The sequence below is a fragment of the Eumetopias jubatus genome, unplaced genomic scaffold (genome assembly GCF_037043125.1).
Source record: "Eumetopias jubatus isolate StellerSeaLion01/CBP00866 unplaced genomic scaffold, mEumJub1_p1.0 scaffold_13, whole genome shotgun sequence".
NCBI classification, from domain to species: domain Eukaryota; kingdom Metazoa; phylum Chordata; class Mammalia; order Carnivora; family Otariidae; genus Eumetopias; species Eumetopias jubatus.
In genome coordinates, this window is record NW_028274819.1 from 48,105,544 (window position 1) to 48,123,760 (window position 18,217).

At 39.6% G+C, this 18,217-nt stretch overlaps 1 protein-coding gene across 2 annotated transcripts in view; it reads left to right on the top strand.

Annotated features, from left to right (window-relative positions):
* The window catches only part of SBF2 (SET binding factor 2), a 467,799-nt gene that overhangs the window by 361,402 nt on the left and 88,180 nt on the right, over positions 1 to 18,217 (top strand). For both annotated transcript variants that reach the window (XM_028116744.2, XM_028116745.2), the window contains exon 17: positions 66 to 134. In XM_028116744.2, coding sequence (XP_027972545.1) covers positions 66 to 134 — 69 coding nt within the window. The remainder of the gene's footprint in view (positions 1 to 65; positions 135 to 18,217) is intronic.

Here is an 18,217-nt window from a genome sequence, read left to right on the forward strand (position 1 = left end):
TTCCATATTTTTGTGATTTCTGGTAAGTGTCCTAATTATGCTCATTTCTCTTTGTTTTGTTTAAGGATTGTTCAAGTTTAGAAGAATATAACATTGCTGCAGCATTGCTCCCTTTGACCAGTGCTTTCTACAGGGTAAGTTTCATTGGTCTATACATAAGCTCATTATGATTTATGTAAATATATGCAGTTTGATCTATCATGGAAATACATGAATCTTTTCCCCTTGTATTTATAAGATATATCTGTGGTTATGTTTATTATAATATTTATTGCATACAGTTGACCCTTGAACACAGATTTGAACTGTACAGGTCCACTTATTTGTGGCTTTTTTCCAGTACTGTACTGCAAATGCATTTTCTCTTATGATTTTCTCAATAACATTTTTCTCTAGTTTACTGTAAAAATATAGTATATGATACATGTAACATACAAAATATATGTTAATCAACTGTTCATGTTATCAGTAAGGAGTCCAATCAACTCTAAGGTATGAATAGCTAAGTTTTGGGGGAGTAACAGTTATATACAGATTATTGACTGCACAGGGGGTCAGTGCCCCTAACCCCCGCATTTTCAAGAGCCAACTGTACTGTGTGTAGAAAATTTAATATATAATATTAAATCATCTCCTAAGAGAGAACCCCACCCATCGCATCCCTCCTTTTTCTTTTTTTGTCTTATTTTTCTTTATAGCATTTTGTAACACCTGAAATTACATATTTGTTTGTTTACATTTGCATACTTTCCCCTACCACAGAAAATAAATTCCATGAGGCTAGGATATTGTCTCATAAATATTTATTTGATAAGGTCAGTTTTTTTTTAACTTTACTTCAAACAGTCTGTCCGCAGTTAAAGGTCTTAACCCAAAGGCTCTCCATAATCAGAAGCTCTTTCTCTGCTAAGTCACTGCATATCCCTCTTTCTTCCTACTTATCCTCCCTCCCTCTTTTAAAATAGAAAGTGGAATTTATGACATTCACACTTCTAAGAACTGGCAAGTCATACTGACCATGCTCAGGAAACAGGACAAATTTCAGAAATGTCAAACAAATGAATTTTAGGTTTAGAAGCTAATGACAACTAACTGGAGCTTGAGCATCATCTTTTGGTCGTCCCTCCCCAGCTTAACCCTAGCTCCAGGCCTACTCCATTTTTCCTTCAATGCATGCATACTAACCTTCTCTGAACTCCCTGATCCCTTCATCTCATTCCCCTGCTAGCATGGAGAACACTTACAAAAATTGGCCAGGCTGTCCTGCATCCTAAGGCACCTAAGAAATTTGTCTCTATATCTCAGAGCAGCTAGAAAACTTAGTCCACTGTCTAACTCGCCTTCATATAGGCCCTCACCTGGCATTTGTTAAGGAAAATGGCATTTTAAACCTTTCCCACTTTCAACATCTAAAATATTTTTTAAACTTAAATATTATGTAGAAATAAATAAGAAACAGGGGTGCCTGGGTGGCTCAGTCGTTAAGCGTCTGCCTTCGGCTCAGGTCATGATCCCAGGGTCCTGGGATCGAGCCCCACATCGGGCTCCCTGCTCTGTGGGAAGCCTGCTTCTCCCTCTCCCACTCTCCCTGCTTGTGTTCCCTCTCTCACTGTGTCTCTCTCTCTCTGTCAAATAAATAAATTAAAATAAATAAATAAATAAATAAATAAGAAACATAAGGAAAATAAGAATTGACAATAGAAACTCAATTGCTTAAGTGACCCATTGCTTATGATTTTTTCTTAAGGACAATCATTTCACCATTTTACAGTGTATATTAGTGAGGGTTTGATCATGACAGCAGAAGCACCATGAATGATATAATTAAATAACTTATTATAAGGGACCAGCCCTTATATTGTTATAGAAACTGGGGGGAAAGTTTATGGAAGGCTTTGAATTAGGCTCTACTTGTGGGCCTGAAGTCTCTGTAGGTCATGACACCGTGAAGAACAAGGACAAACTGGAATCTGTGTATATCTCTTACTTATTCTAACCTCAGTAATGCAAATGACCCGCAAAAGAAGCAGCACTGTTAGCCATAGCACTGTAAGCCACACTTGCACCTGGCCCTGGGCTAGGAGAAGCTGAAGGAGATGCGGCAGGAACTGGAGGAACTGTGAGCTCAGTCCCTTCCCTGTATCGATCGACATGAGCCAGCAGGGCAGTGACAAAGCATATGAGCTGTAGCAGTGCATCCTATATTGCCTTCGGAGTGTTATGACTGCTGCTTCATTTTTGTCCAAATCTTAAGAGAAATTTCTCTTGTGGCCAACCTGAACCCTAGAATCATAGAGGAAAGAAAATTCTGGGAAATGTTTTCCTAGCTTAACTTATTTTACACAGTGCAAAACCATCATACTGGTTTTAGTTTTGTGGGAGTTTTTAAGAAGTTAATAAGTTGGGCTAAATGCTGTACTGTTTCTCTGTGTTATCAAACAATAATTCAAAGTTATGTTTTAGGGGTAGGTTTATGAATTTAATTCATTCTTGTTGGCTTGGTTTGATTTGACTTGATTCAGGCATGAATTAGGAGCCAGAAACCATGCCAGTAATATGAGCAGGAAAAATGTAGTAAGTTATTAAGTAGTAACAGGGGATTAACTGCTAAGAAGTAAAGATAATTCTGAAGAATAGAGGAATATCAGAAACAGAGAGCAGCTAGCACCTTTGGGCTTAGGCAGAGTCTCCAAGAAAGGAACAGATTTGGAAGAGGGCTCCTCCCCAACAAGACTTGTGATTCAGACCTTGCTGGAGCAGTGTTGATTTGGCCACTGGATGGCATAGAAATTCACTGAGGTGCCACAGACCAGAGCTGGCAAGCAGGAAACTACCTCCTGGAGTTCTGGCAAAACTTGCTGGGAATCCCCCTCAGTCGAGAGCCAGTGAAACTTGACAGGAAGCCACCTTCTGGAGTACCACTGAAACTCCATAAAAGCACTTTGCGGTGACCAGAACCAGGAAAAGAAACCACTTTCTACTGCTGTGTCCCTTCAGCACTTTATACTGACAAAACTTAATACTGTGCCAGCTGCGAAAGGAGAAGCGTTTACATGTCCCGCTCCAGTAACACAAGAAAGGGCAAAGAAAGGTCAGTTTGGAGGAAAGACACATTGCATTGGTAACTGACACAGTGGGGTTAGGGAGGGTGAGAGGTAAGGGTGGATCATACCAATTCTTAGATACTTTCTAAATTTCTAACTTATGGGAAATTATTTCGGTGTATAATTCAGGACAATTCTCTTTATGTAAATTGTATTATCCTGGGCACAGATTGCAAATGAGCCATGTTCATAGTGTTCAGCCAATATAAAATCCTGGGCCTTGCTCAGCATGCTTCAGGGAATGCACTCAGCTGTTTGTCTTATTTTAACTTATTTGAACATATTTTTAATATTTATTATTCTTTTTTTTCAATGGATCAAAAGTTTATTGAACATCTCAATATACAAAGTTACTATGCCAGGCAACATCATGGACAACCACATGAGTGAAACACTGACATGGCCACTAGGAGCGTATATTAGTCTTTTTGATACCATAAATAATAAACAAGAAATCAAACTGTTCCACAGTTGTATCAACTGGATGGACATTTCCTTGAATAAAATGTATGTGTGTGGTTAGAAAATTCAAATACTACAGAAACATATAAAATGCAGAACAAAAGTTTTCTTTCCCACCTCTACCCATTTCCTCTGACAGTTGACCTCTTGGGGAAAAAAAGTCACTCCTTATTGCCAGCAGATAAAATACAGATAAAATTACTTTTTTAAACTAATCAAACCATTCACACTGTTTTCTCACCTTGTTTTGTTCACTTAGTTGTATATCTTGGAGATCTTTCCATATACCCAATTAGGTATATAAGACTAATGCCTAATTATTTTTAATGACTGCATATATATTTTCTTCTTAATGAAAAGATATACCTGTGTGTGTGTGTGTCTGGATTTACCATAAGTGCAGAATATTTCATTGATCCAGATGAAATGTGCTGTTCATCTTCTAGCATTTTCCTTTGTGTAAAAATATCCCAAGATGTTTCATTTGTAACATTGTGTATCTTAGATTCTTGGGAATTTTTTATGCCACAACCACCACAAATTTGAGGGATTTTTTTTCCCTTACGGTTCTCTCACTTTTCTCTACTTTTAATGAGTTATATGTAACTCATGCTTTAACTTATGAAGCCTTTCTTGAAGGTGGTGTTTTAACAGCCAGGTTTAAATTGTTAAGGATTACTGGGGCACCTGGGTGGCTCAGTTGGTTAAGCATCTGCCTTTGGCTCCAGTCCTGTTTTCAGGGTCCTTGGATCAAGCCCCTAATCATGCTTACTGCTCAGCAGGGAGTCTGTTTGTGCTTCTCCCTTTGCCCCTACCCCCCACTCATGCTCTTTCTCTCAAATAAAATGTTTTTTAAAAATTGTTAAGGATTAGTTTAATGGTGGAAAACGATGTAATCATTTACATTTATACTATGCTTATCATTTATACGATGCTTTCATTCTTAGTTGAGCAGTTATTAGGAATGGCAAGCCCTGTGCTTACGTTTGTTGCAGAGTTGCAGGTGAATAGCACATGGTCCTTACCCTGAAGAAACATACTGTCTAATGGCCTTTCATATTCATTAATCAGCTATTGATAGAGGAACATTTCACAGTTACTGAATAACTTTGGGTTACCCTTTGCTTACTTAGGTCCTTTTTATTCAAAAATCATGTTTGTTAAATTAAGAACTGAAATATATACTCAAAGTTTAAAGCAGGGGTTCTTGTGTAAATGTCACTTTTTTGGAATAAAAAGAATTAAAGAGTAAGCTAAAACCCAATAGTCAGAGCAGAAATAGAACCAAAAATAGGATACCCTTGGGTAACAGTGAAGGCCATGGGTCCCTTCATCATGAGCCATTGTGTAATGCCCTTTCCTCCATGATTCATATCTCTTAGGGTCACCCTGTTGTAGTTCCTAATCACCCAGGTAATCTAAAGAGTATCCTAGAATCTATCAAAATATGACAGATCCCTTCTTTTACTTCTTTGAGGTGCATTGGTTACTGATGCTCAAAATGACGCCCTGGAGAACTGAAGCTTTCTCCCCTGGTACTCATTGTAGTTCATGTGTACCCTGGGAAGAAATAGAAATACCCTATTTATCTTAAATTCAAGCACCCTGAAGTGATGCATTCCCTTCCCAGATTCAAAGATCCCCCATACCCAGGTGGCTCTTTGTGGATGATTTATTGTTCAGGATAGGTCTTACTTCATAAGACATAATTCAGCCTCTCATTCTCAATAGAACTGGATTTATTTCCTCTTTAAAATTCTCATTTCATTAAACATGTAAAAAAAATCTTCTCTAGTGTCCAGACACACAGAGGATCCATTCTTATTAACAGGTCTGTTGAGGTATAATTTATATACCCTAAAATTCACTCATTTTAAGTGTCCATTTTAGCAATTTTTAGTATATTTACAGATGTGCACAACTATCACACTATCTAATCTTAGAACATTTCCATCACTCCAAAAAGAAACCTCATGCCCATTTGCAGTCACTTCTCATTCCCAGGCAACCACAAATATACTTTCTGTCCCTGTAAATTTGCCTTTTCTGGACATTTCATATAAATGGAATCATAAAATATATGTTCCTTTATGTCTGGCTTCTCTCACTGAGTAAAATATATTTGAAGTTTGCCCATTTTGTTAGAAGATTTCTTTAGGACTGTTAATTAAGAATTCTCTATACCCAAAGTGCTTAAATCACCTTTTGTATTGTTTCAAATTGTATCTAATTCAAGATGTAATGTATAATTAAACTAATTTTCTTTTAATAAATATATCAGGAAAAATTGTGAGATGTAGAACCTAGTTTTATGGTTCTTTAATTTTTCTATTGCTAAATTGTAACTTTTGCTTATACTGTCTAAATGAACATACACTTATCTGATTATAAATAAATTTGAGATCTAGGTATTTTTCCACTTCAAAATATAAAAGCCAAAGGCAGGTAGATGTATTCAGGGTGGCATGATAGGAAAATCTGTTGATTACTACTAAAAAAAGTCATTTGTGTAAACCTAGCTTTTACCTAACCAGAGAAACAGAAGTGAGCATGAAAGCGTAGAGAATCACAGAATTTCCTGAGCCACCTCCTGAGTGATGACCTTCCTGCCACCATACTAGAATTATTTCTCCTCCCAATCCCTAACCCCCAAAATGAGCAAACTAAAACCTGTTAACTGCATCTTTCGTGTCAAACCTGGTATTTCTTTTATAAGCCTATGTATCAAATAGAACATGATAAAGAACAGAAGTCCAGAGGAAAGTGATAGCAATAATAAAGACACCTAATTCTTACCACCTAGTACAAGATGCTATATTTGACTTGCAGCACCTAATCCAAATCAATGAATATTTCCATTTTAACATGAAGGAATCTATACCCCTTAGTAAGTAGCAGAGCCAGGACTCAAACTCAGTTCTGACTCTAAAGTTCATATTATTTAACTATAGTAAGATTCCCCAAGTGAGTCCCAATTTATACGCATAATTCTGGGGGCTTTTCATCTTTTTGCTTGGAGGTACTGAATTGACATCACTCCCGTCCCCTCATTTCTCCAACCAGTGTTATCCATATATCCAGTAAGGATACTTCATTAAGCTTTGGCTTAGAGTGGACAAAGTCAGAAAATGCTGATTAATTGGATGTTACAGTTAATAAATAATTGTCCCATATCATTATATATAAATCTCTAACTTCCACATATTTCTAATAGAAAACATACCAAGTACTCAGAATCACACCAGATGCACTTTTGTACTTTGATGATTTAGAAGTTATTTGAATAACTAAATGGTTTTGCCCTTTAGTCATTAATATGGACCCTACTTGTCCTACTATAGATATGACAGCTTATAGATAATTCTAACCAATGGAATCCAGATGAACCCACATTCATGTTATTAAGATTGTTATTGGAAGAAAAATCTTATAATAATATAAAAAATAGATATTTCATCAGTCCTTTTTCCTCCCCTATTGGTAAATGACAAGAGAGGTTCTTAAAAATCTACAAAATAGGAAAATAATTTTGTTTTTCTTAAACTTCATGATCTGGATACATTGCATTCCTACAACAGGTCTCAAAGGATTACATTTTTGGCAGAAATGGTGGGGGGTGGTGATGAAGGGTCTTTTTTCATCTTTTTTTTTTTTCTGTAAAATAAAATACTAAGCTTAAAAATAAATTAGCAGAAAAACATTTGAGAGTGAAGACAGGCATCAACAGTGGGCTGAATCCAAATTTGGCCTGGGAAAGATATGAATGTGCTTATTACAGCAGATGCCTCCAGCACAGCAGAATTTTAGAATGGCCAGAGATAATGTCTTGCTTTTATTTCCTCCCTTCATTTTCTTGTTCTTTCAGACAGCTTAGCATTCCTTCCTTCTCCCCTCTCAGCACAACCTCTTCTTGCTTCTTCCCATGTTTCTTTCCAGTTTTGGGTGGCTGCTCCTTTTCTTCTAGTCCTGGAAAACCTCTGCTTCTGAGAAACTGAATTATTATAATACTTTAGAATTACCATTCTTTATTGATATTTGTTTATCTTCACTGTTTAAACTAGAAATATAAGGCAACTATGGAGTTTGAAGATTTGAAGGAACATGGTTACTTATAAATGTAAAGTTACATTAACCACCAGGGAGAAAATTGTATTTCAACAAAGTTGCTGAGTGTCTAGGTTCTGTGTAAAACTCTGTACTAGGCATTGAAAGAGTTGCAGTGATGCATAAGACATGGTTTCTGCTCTCCAGTACTTGGTTATCTTGTAGGGTAGACAGGCATGAAAATCACTAGTAGTTAAGCAAAATAGGAGGAAACAAAGTAAACTGTTGTACTGAAGAATGTGCCAACAATGAAGGAGACTAACCTTTTTTATTTAAATCCCTCATACCCTCTTAGTCTCCCTTACATAATGACACTGTGATTTATGGTAACTGTTTCCCCTTCTTCCCTTTAGCTCTGGGTTCAGGCCTTGATATGTGTGTTTAATCCCCTCCCTCACATGAGGGCCTTCTCTGTCAGGCTTTCTAATCAACTGTCCATACTTTCCTGGGCTTATTCCTCATTCTCTCCTCTTTTCCTTTTCAGAACCCTCTTTCTGTTATTGCTTCTGTTGCAGCCAGTCTTAGAGCATCCTTCCACATTAATATACATGAAAGCCGGGGAACCTGGGTGGCTCAGTCGGTTAAGCATCTGCCTTCAGCTCAGGTCATGATCCCAGGGTCCTGGGATCGATCCCCAAGTCGGGCTTCCTGTTCAGTGGGGAGTCTGCTTCTCCCTCTCCTTCTGCCCCTCCCCCCAGCTCATGTGTTCTCTCCTTTCCTCTCTCTCTCAAATAAATAAATAAAATCATAAAAAATATATGTATACATATATATATGAAAGCCACACTAATCAAGACACTTTTATTAATGTTATAGAGAAGTTTATTCACAAAGGATAATTTGTTACCAATAATAAGCCTTCAACCTCAAGAGTTGTTATATCTTCTTGTTGGATTATCCCCTTTATTATTATATAGTGCCCTTCTTTGTCTCTTGTTACAGTCTTTGTTTTAAAGTCTAGTTTGTCTGATATAAGTATTGCTACTTTGGTTTTCTTTTGACACCCATTTGCATGATAAATGTTTCTCTACCCCCTCACTTTCAGTCTGCAGGTGTCTTTAGATCTAAAATGAATCTCTGTAGGGATGCCTAGGTGGCTCAGTTGGTTAAGCGTCGACTCTTGATTTCAGCTCAGGTCATGGTCTCAGGGTTGTGAAATCTAGCCCCATGTCGGGCTCCGCACTCTGTGGAGAGTCTGCTTGAGATTCTTTCCCTCTCCCTCTGCCCCTCCCTTGCTTGCACTCATTCTCTCTCTCTCTCTCTCTCTCAAATAAATAAATCTTTTAAAATAAATAAATAAAGTAAGTCTCTGTAGGCAGCATATAGATGGGTCGTCTTGTTTTATCCATTCTGTCACCCTGTGTCTTTTGATTGGAGTGTTTAGTCCATTTACATTCAAAGTAATTATTGATAAATATCTATTTATTGCCATTTTATTGCTGGTTTTGTTGTTTCTGGAGATTTTTCTCTGATCCTTTCTTATCTTTCTTTCATGGTTTGCTAGTTTTCTTTAATGATATATTTAGATTTCCTTCTCTTTATTCTTTGCATATTTATTAGTGATTTTTGACTTGTGGTTACCATTAGGTTTGTATATAACCTCTTCTGCATATAGCAGTCTGTATTAAGTTGATGGGTCATTCAGGTTTGAACCTTCTTTACTCCTGTCCTCCCCATGTTGTAAGTATATGGTGTCATATTTTACATCCTTTTATTTTGTGAGTTCCTTGAACAGTATTTTATAGAAATACTCATTTTAACTGCTTTTGTGATTCCTACTTTCATACTGTCACTTTTGGTTTTTCTCTTCCACTCACAGAGACCCTTTAGTATTTCTTGCAGGGCTGGTTTAGTGGTCATGAACTCATTTAATTACTGTTTGTCTGCAAATCTCTTTATTTCTTCCTTCTATTTTGAATGTTAGCCTTACTGGATAGAGTATTTCTTGGCTACAGATTTTTCCCACTCAGCACTTTGACTATATCTTGCCACTCCTTTCTGGCTTGGAAAGTTTCTGCTGAAAACTCTGCTGATGGCCTTATGGAGTCTCCTTTGTATGTAATTGTCCTCTTCTGTCTTGCACCTTTTAATATTTTTTTCTTTATATTTTGCCATTTTAATGACAAGATGTCTTGGTGTGGATCTGCTTTTCTTAATTTTTTTTAAAGATTTTATTTATTTATTTGAGAGAGAGAATGAGATAGAGAGAGCATGAGAGGGGGGAGGGTCAGAGGGAGAAGCAGACTCCCTGCTGAGCAGGGAGCCCGATGCGGGACTCGATCCCAGGACTACAGGATCATGACCTGAGCCGAAAGCAGTCGCTTAACCGACTGAGCCACCCAGGCGCCCTGCTTTTCTTAATTTTGGGGGGGTCCCCTTGCCTCCTGGATCTGGATAGCTGTTTCCTTCCCCAGATTAGGGAAGTTTCCATCTATTGTTTCTTCAAGTAAATTTTCTCTCCCCTTTTCTCTCTCTTCGGGAACTCCTATAATATGAACGTAATTATGTTTGATGGAGTCACTGAGTTCTCTAAGTCTATTCTTGTTTGCGTGGTTCTTCTTTCTGTTTTGTTGAGCTTCATTGCTTTCTATTACTTTGTCTTCTAGGTCACTAATTCGTTCCTCTGATTCTTCCATCCTGCTGTTTATTCCATCAAGTGTTTATTGAGCCCTTCATCTCTGCTATGTTAGTCCCTATCTCTGTGTTAAAGGTCTCACTAATGTCCACTCTTTTCTCAAGTCCAGTGAGTATCCTTATGATCACTGATTTAAATCAGGCATGTTTTGCTTAGATCTATGGCTATGGCCTTATCTTGTTCTTTCATTTGGGATAAATTCCTGTCTTCTCATTTTGTCTAAGTCTCTGCCTGCTTCTCTGTATTAGAAAAGCCAGTTATGTCTCCTGCTCCTGAAAATAAGGCCTTGTGGGGTGCCTGAGTAGCTCAGTTGCTTAAGCCTCTGCCTTCAGCTCAGGTCATGATCCCAGGGTCCTGTGATGGGGCCCCGTGTTGGGCCCCCCCCAACCCAGCAGGGAGTCTGCTTGTCCCTCTCCCTCTGCTCTTCCCCCCTGCTTGTGCTCTCTCTCTCGCTCTTGCTTTCTTTCATGCTCACTCTCTCTCAAATAAATAAATAAAATATTTTTTTAAAAAATAATGGCCTTATGAAGAAGAGGTCATGTAGTTCCCAGAGCCTGGAGCTTCAGGGAGTATCCCCAGAGTGTGCTGTGTACACTCTGCTATTGTGTTTGGATGCTCTGTCCTTCAGGCCAGTCAGCTGCAGAGGCTCTCCTTGCCTGTTGTGGGCAGTGTTTGGTCCCTGGCCTGAATGTGGCAAGTTTTAATAGGTGTGCTTTGGTCTGCTTGTAAAATAAGACCTGACACCTCTTCCATGAGACATGAGTCCCTACAGAACTCTCTGGTCAGAGACATGGTTTGGGCAGGGTTTGTGCTGGTCTTCTGGGTGAGGGGCATCCCACACTGGGACTGAGGTGTGACTGAGAAGGGCAGTCCCAACCAGAGCACAGGCAGTCCCAACCAGCAGCTTAGTGTAAAAGCAAATTAGGCAACCAGTGTGTGCACTATGCTGGTTCCTACAGGTGGAACATGATTATGCTGAGGGGCAGGGATGAGAAATGGTGCTGGCCAGGTCCTTTGTCCCTGGAGCAGTCTCAGTGAACGCTGCCTCTCAGGGATATGCTCCATGAAGAGCAAATAATCTCCCCATTGTATCCCAGGTGCTCTTCAGCTCGCTATTTTCACACCATCTGCCCCCGGGTTGTTTGCCTTTCTTCTTTCCAGGAGCAGCCCTGATGCCTCTGGACTCTCCCAGAGTCCAGCCCACTGACAGCTTAAAACTTCAGGCATTAAGCCTCTCTGGTTGCAAGAATTCACAAAATTCAGCCCTTCTCGCTTTCCAAGCCAATGGCCATGGGGAAATGTTCTCCTTCTGTATTCCCCTGTGTGCCCCTCTCTCTCACCCTTCTCCATGACCACAGCTCCATCCCTCCCCTCTGTAGCAGCCAGGATCTGTTTCTCCCCTAAACCATGTATCCACACTTCCTACCTTCTTTCATGTGGCCTCTTCTCCACCTTTAGTTGTGGAGTTTGTTCTGCCAGTCTTCAGGCAATTTCTGCAGTATTTAGGATGATTTGATAATTATCTAGTTGTATACATAGGACAAGGTGAGCCTAGAGTCCTCATACTCAGCCACCATCTTCCCCCAAGAATCTACAAGGAATTACTGCGTTTCTGACCACCTCCTTGGGTTCCATTATTCTATTTGAGCAGCTGAAAGAACTCAGAGAAACACGTTACTTGCTGGATCACCAGCTTATTATGAAAGGATATAACTCAGGAACAGTCAGATGGAAAAGATGCAAAGGACCAGGTGTGGGGAAAGGGTATATAGCTTCCGTGCCCTCTCTAGGTGTGCCTCTCTCCCCAAACCACCAACCCAGAAACTCCCCAAACCCCCAGTATTCCATGTTTTAAGTATAATTGTGTTACTTTTTTTTAAGTAGGCTCCACACCCAGCATGGAGGCCAACACAGGGCTTGTACTCATGACCCTGAAATCAAGACCTGAGCTGAAATCAAGAGTCAGACACTGAACCAACTGAGCCAGCCAGGTGCCCCAAATGTGCTACTTTTAAATTCTTCCTTAAGACATGGTCTGGCTTCCTCTCATCTATAGTCTGGGCTTATCTAAAGCTCAGATATCTAGGTTTACAGGGTGTAAGCTCATGAAATAATTTTTTCCCTCATGGATTTTCTAATACTTGATAGTTCTGATTTATATACAGAATTCAGAATTCACTAGGAAATAAAAAATATTTACCCACAAAGATATTATAGGAGTCAAAAATAAGCCATACTCAAAGCCATTTTAACATCTTAAACCTCAGAAAAATATTTTTATTATTTTAATAATATATTAATATTATATATTATGTGTAATATATATGATATAATATTTAATCATCTGTTATATTATTAACACGTGCTGGGCTAGTTGTTTCAAGGGAATGGCAGGACAATGGGTAATACTCAGCCACCATAAATACCAAGGACTGAGAGCTGATTTCAGGAGAGGAATTGAGTTAACTCTGAGCCATCTGTTGTTTTATGCTAGATTCCCTTCATGATTAGTTCAGGTTATTAAATAAAATTTTCCTTTTAGTGGAAAGCCAGGTGCTCTTAGATCAAATTTTCACCCACTTCTCTAGAATTACTTGCATTGACCAGCCCAGGTTGTACATGATTTACAATTCAAGTAACATTGATTTATACTTATGAAACATATATTTTATGGAAAAAAATTAATTATACTCACTTTAAGGTAGAGATCAATTAAACTTTTGTCTGATAATATCTTATTTAAATAGCTAATGAGTATAATAGTCTCATGGGAAGAGGAAGCCCTGAGCCTCCTCCAGGGAACCTAAGGAACAGTTTACCCACTGCCACCAGTCAACTGCAGACCTCCTGAGGAAACACTGCCTGGAAGAAAAAAAGAACAAGCATCTCAGTGGGACCTACAAGTTACAGTTTATGTTTGCATAACTGACTATTCTTGGAGATTGTTAGATCTGATATTTGGCTGGTTACCTCCCCTTTCACTTCTGGTCCTGAAGTAGTGGGAGGTGGCAATAAACATAGCATGGGTGTTTAACTGAAGACATTTAATGAATCACAGCTGTATGAGTACAGCCCCTATCCATTTTCTTAAAGGGAGTGGGTGGCAAGAGTTCTTGTAACATTTTTATGCAGTTGGCTCTGGTTATGATATACACTTAGAGACGATCCAATGGGAAAGACAAACCTCTTTCCCACCAAGCACACTGCCATTTGTAATTCATTTTCAGTAGATCACTTCAGTAATTGTTTATTGAGTACCTACTATGTATGAGGTGCTGCAAGGATGGTGATGTTGATGATGATGATAGGATAGTTAAAGGTATTAAGCATTTCCTTATGTGCCATGCATTGTGGCTAAGTACTGTGCATTAATTAGATCATAATCTTTACAACAAACCCATGGTCCAAGATTACTCTGTCAATTTCATCTTCAAGGAAACTGGGTCTAGATAAATGTAAAGACCTTGCCATGGTCATAAAACAAGTAAATAGGAAAGGGTGGAATTCAAACCTAGGGACTTCCGGTCTAGCAATATGGCATACTAAATATTCTGAAACACCCCTCCCCACACAACACCACAAAAACCAGCAAAAAGACACTAAAAATGTAGGATAAAATACAGATATCTTATTAAGTATATAACTAAGCACAAGAAAGTAAGGGAAGTCCTCAAGAGTGAAAGATGAAAAGGAGGCAGGAATCTGAGGTGATCTGCTGCCACAGCTTAAGCTACAGCTGACCTGAAGACATCTAGCAAGCCTTCAGTTTTGGGTGGGGAGACTGAAATTTGTAAACATGTTTATAATTTAAGGAAACAATTTCTAATCATGGTAATCTCTCACCTGAATTATTATCCTTATTGGTTTCCCTGCTTTCACCTTTGCCCCTTACATTCCATTTTCAACATGGCTGCCAGAGTTACCCTTTTAAAACATAAGTCAAATCGGGGCGCCTGGGTGGCTCAGTCGTTAAGTGTCTGCCTTTGGCTCAGGTCATGATCCCAGGGTCCTGGGATTGAGCCCTGCATCAGGCTCCCTGCTCAGCGGGAAGCCTGTTTCTCCCTCTCCCACTCCCCCTGCTTGTGTTCCTTCTCTCACTGTGTCTCTCTCTGTCAAATAAATAAATAAAATCTTTAAAAATAAATGAATAAATAAAACATAAGTCAAATCATGTCATTCTTCTACTCAAAACCTGTAGTGGCTTCTCATCTTATTCAGAAGCACTTTTCCTAAATTAACTCCATGATTTTGTCCCTCAGTTTCCTCATATCTTTCCCTACATGTTACTTTATCAGTGAGGTCTATCCTGCTAACCCTATTTAAAATTCTACCCATCCCTCTCCAACACTCTTATTCTCCCTTCCCTGCTCTTATGTGTGTGTGTGCATCACATAGCTTTATTATATTTATTTTTTGTGTCTTGCCATGTGAATGTAGGCTCCAGGAAAGCAGGAAGTTTCATTTGTTCACTGGTATATCCTCATCTCCTGGATTGTATCTGGTACGTAATTGGTCCTTCATAATGACTGAAGGAAATTAATGAAATGTGAAAAAAATATAGTAAAGAAGATCAACAAAGCCCAAAGTTTTTTTTTGAAGGATAAAACTGGACTTCAGACTCCATTTTGTCTAACTCCAGAATCCGTCCCTTTAACCACTACACAGTACACAGCTTCCAAAATACAGCTTCCTTCCACCTTCACAAAATTTACTATCCCATACTTGGATATCAGAGTCACACTGACAGGGCCTTAATGGCTCTGTGACCTTGGACATGTTATTTTACTTTTCTGTGCCACAGTGTCATTAACTACAAATAGGAATGATAATAGTATCTACCTTGTAAGATTATTATGAGCATTAGATGCAGTAGCACCTGTAAAGTGCTTCCTGCCCAGCAAATGATAAGCCTTTAATGAATGTTAATAACTGCTACTGATTTTTTTGTTGTGATTATACCTTTGCTCCTCTTTCTCCTCTTCCCCTTCCTCTTGTCAAGTTAACTCAGTTCTCCCAGGAGGTCTTATGAATGTGGTAAAAGCCAATGAAAAGTCCTATAGGTGGTCACCCTGGGTGTTTAACACAAGAATCAACACTCAAACCAACTGTGCAATTAATTCTTATTGGCTCTGTGCTGAGTTTTGATGTCAAGAACAGATCAATAATGTGGGGAAAGGGTGGAGTTGAAGAATGGAAGACATGGTTTGTGTATTGCTCTTGGATCAAGAGAACTTTGGGATAAACCTCCGAGAGCTCCATAACAACCCTCCCCTCCATACACACATACCCCACTCTACTTATCAGCCTAAACACTCCCTACTAAAAGGTCATTTGCTGATTACTTAAACTGAAAACAAACAAGATATCTGACTAACTTCCCAGTGATATCATGTCATATATATGTGTTTAGAAGCAGTCTGTCACCAAATATTTGACACTTTGGGGTAGAAAGAATCTAAAAGTTATTCAAGCCTGGTATCTGTTCTTCCTATCCACTCTTAAAAGATTACAAACTCAAATGCTTGCAGAAACCAGACAAGTGATGTAAATGATTGAAAGGAAAATTGTACAGAACTTGAGAATGCTTGTTTCATGTTAAAGGAACATCTATTTAGTTCCAGTCATTTCTTGTCAGGCAAAACCAGTGTTACCAGGTCCCACACTTTTCGAAGAAGACATCCACTTTTACAGTTTTTCCTAATTATTAATAATAAAATCCAAAGCAAAAGAAGTACCAGCTGCCAGTCTGTAGCCTCTGCTATAGAACTTCTGTGTGGAGCTGTGTAGGAAACATGAGAACTACAGAATTTTAACTTGAAAGACAGTTCTGGCTAAAAAGATGAATTTGAGAGTCTTGTACAGAGAGAGGACTACCAAGCCCAGTTGGGAGGAGAGAGAAGAGAAAATAACAGAGGTCAGAAACTTGGAAAAAAAATCTGTGGAATGAGAAAGGGAAGAAAAGCCAAAGAATGAGACAGCACAAGAGGCTCACATATAAGAGATCAAAAGAAATTGCTAAATTCCTACTTTGGAATAGAAGTTAAAAGAAAGTTGCTAATTTGAGCAGTCTTAGTAGGTTATGTAGTGCCATTAAAATCAACTAATCATTTATTTCACAAGAAAACAATGAGAAAGGAAATATAATTATGAGCTGAAGCTAGGCTCTAATTTATTCCACAGGAGCATGGAATTTGATGTATTCTATTGGCCCCTCCAAGTATGTTTTCTTTTTAGAGAAAATATACTGAAAATGCACTGAAGGGAGGCAGCATCCCATCTGCTGAAAAGTCACACAGGAAGATGGGGGCAGGGCTGCAGAGGTGGGTCCTCTGTAAGTATGTTTCTGATTCTGCCTCAGACTTAGTATACCTAGCATCCTGGATCCTGTTGCAGGATTCCAGGGCAGTCAAATAATTCCTGATGTATTGATTTAAAAATAAAAGTTTAGGGGCACCTGGGTGGCTTAGTCAGTTAAGCATCTGCCTTTGGCTCAGGTCATGATCCCAGGGTCCTGGACCGAGTCCCACGTGGGGCTCCCTGCTCAGCAGGGAGCCTGCTTCTCCCTTTGCCTGCCACTCCACTGCTTGTGCTTGTGCTCACTCTCTCGCTCTCTCTCAAATAAATAAAATCTTTAAAAAAAATAAAATTTTACAGCAGAATAACTTAATCAGAACATGAAAATTTGTTTGAATGTTTCCATCTTCTAGAGAAAATGGACTTCTCTCAAAAGTATATCTTTTCTTACTTTGCTATCATCATGTATAGAATACAGTATAAAAGGTTTATGTCCATGCTAAGCAAAATAAGTCAATCAGAAAAAGACAGTTATCATATGATCTCACTCATATGTGGAATTTAAGAAACAAAATAGAGGATCATAGGAGAAGAGAGGAAAAAATAAGACAGGACAAAATCAGAGAGGGAGACAAACTGTAAGAAACTCTTAATCATAGGAAACAAATTGAGAGTTGCTGGGGGGGGTGAGGGGATAGGGTAACTGGGTGATGGACATTAAGGAAGGCATGTGATATAATGAGCACTGGGTGTTATATAAGACTGATGAGCAGAGGCTGCTGGGAAGATGGCGGAGTAGAACGTCCCTGGGCTGACCTCTTGCCGCGTGGCCGCCTAGAGAGCACCCACGTCGGCATAAATAACCCAAAAAGCAGCCCGAAAACTGGCAGAACAGACTCTCCGCAGCCCGGCATAGACAAGAGGCCACAGCGAAGCAGATCCACCCCCCCGATCGCTCTTGGCAAGATCCCGTCAAAGCGGTGCCACAAGCCTGGCGGTGTGTGCGCGGCCCAGACAAGGTCAGCACCACTCCAGAGTGAGTCCTGCCCCAGGGAGAGGGGAAGATAACCACACACCCGTCTGACTGTGACCCCAGCAGTGGGCTGAGGGCAGGCAGCTGGTCTGACAGCAGGCCCCACCCACCAACAAAAGCTTCTCTGGGGACGCCACAGGGACAGTGCCTGCAGTTTGGTGCTACTGCATCTCTGGCAAACACCTGGTCTGACTCGACTCAAGCCCGAGGCAGCCCCGGAGCAGTCCACTAACACCATGGGCACCAGACTCTGCCCACAACAGGCAGGGAGCCATCGCAGACAACAGGACTGAAGGCAAACACATCCCAGCCACAAGGTAGGACACCCCTGGAGCAACACACATAGGAGACACCCCCTGAAGCACCAGGTTCTGGGGAACAGACATTGCACTGCAGGACCTCTTCTTCAAAGAGCCACTACTTTCAAGTGCAGGAGATGTAGCTGACTTTCCTAACACAGAAAAACAGACAATGCAAGAGACAGAATGAGGAGACAGAGGAGTGTGTCCCAAATCAAAGAACAGGACAAAATCAGAGCAGGAGACCTAAGCGAAACGGAGATAAGTAATATGATAGCGAATTTAA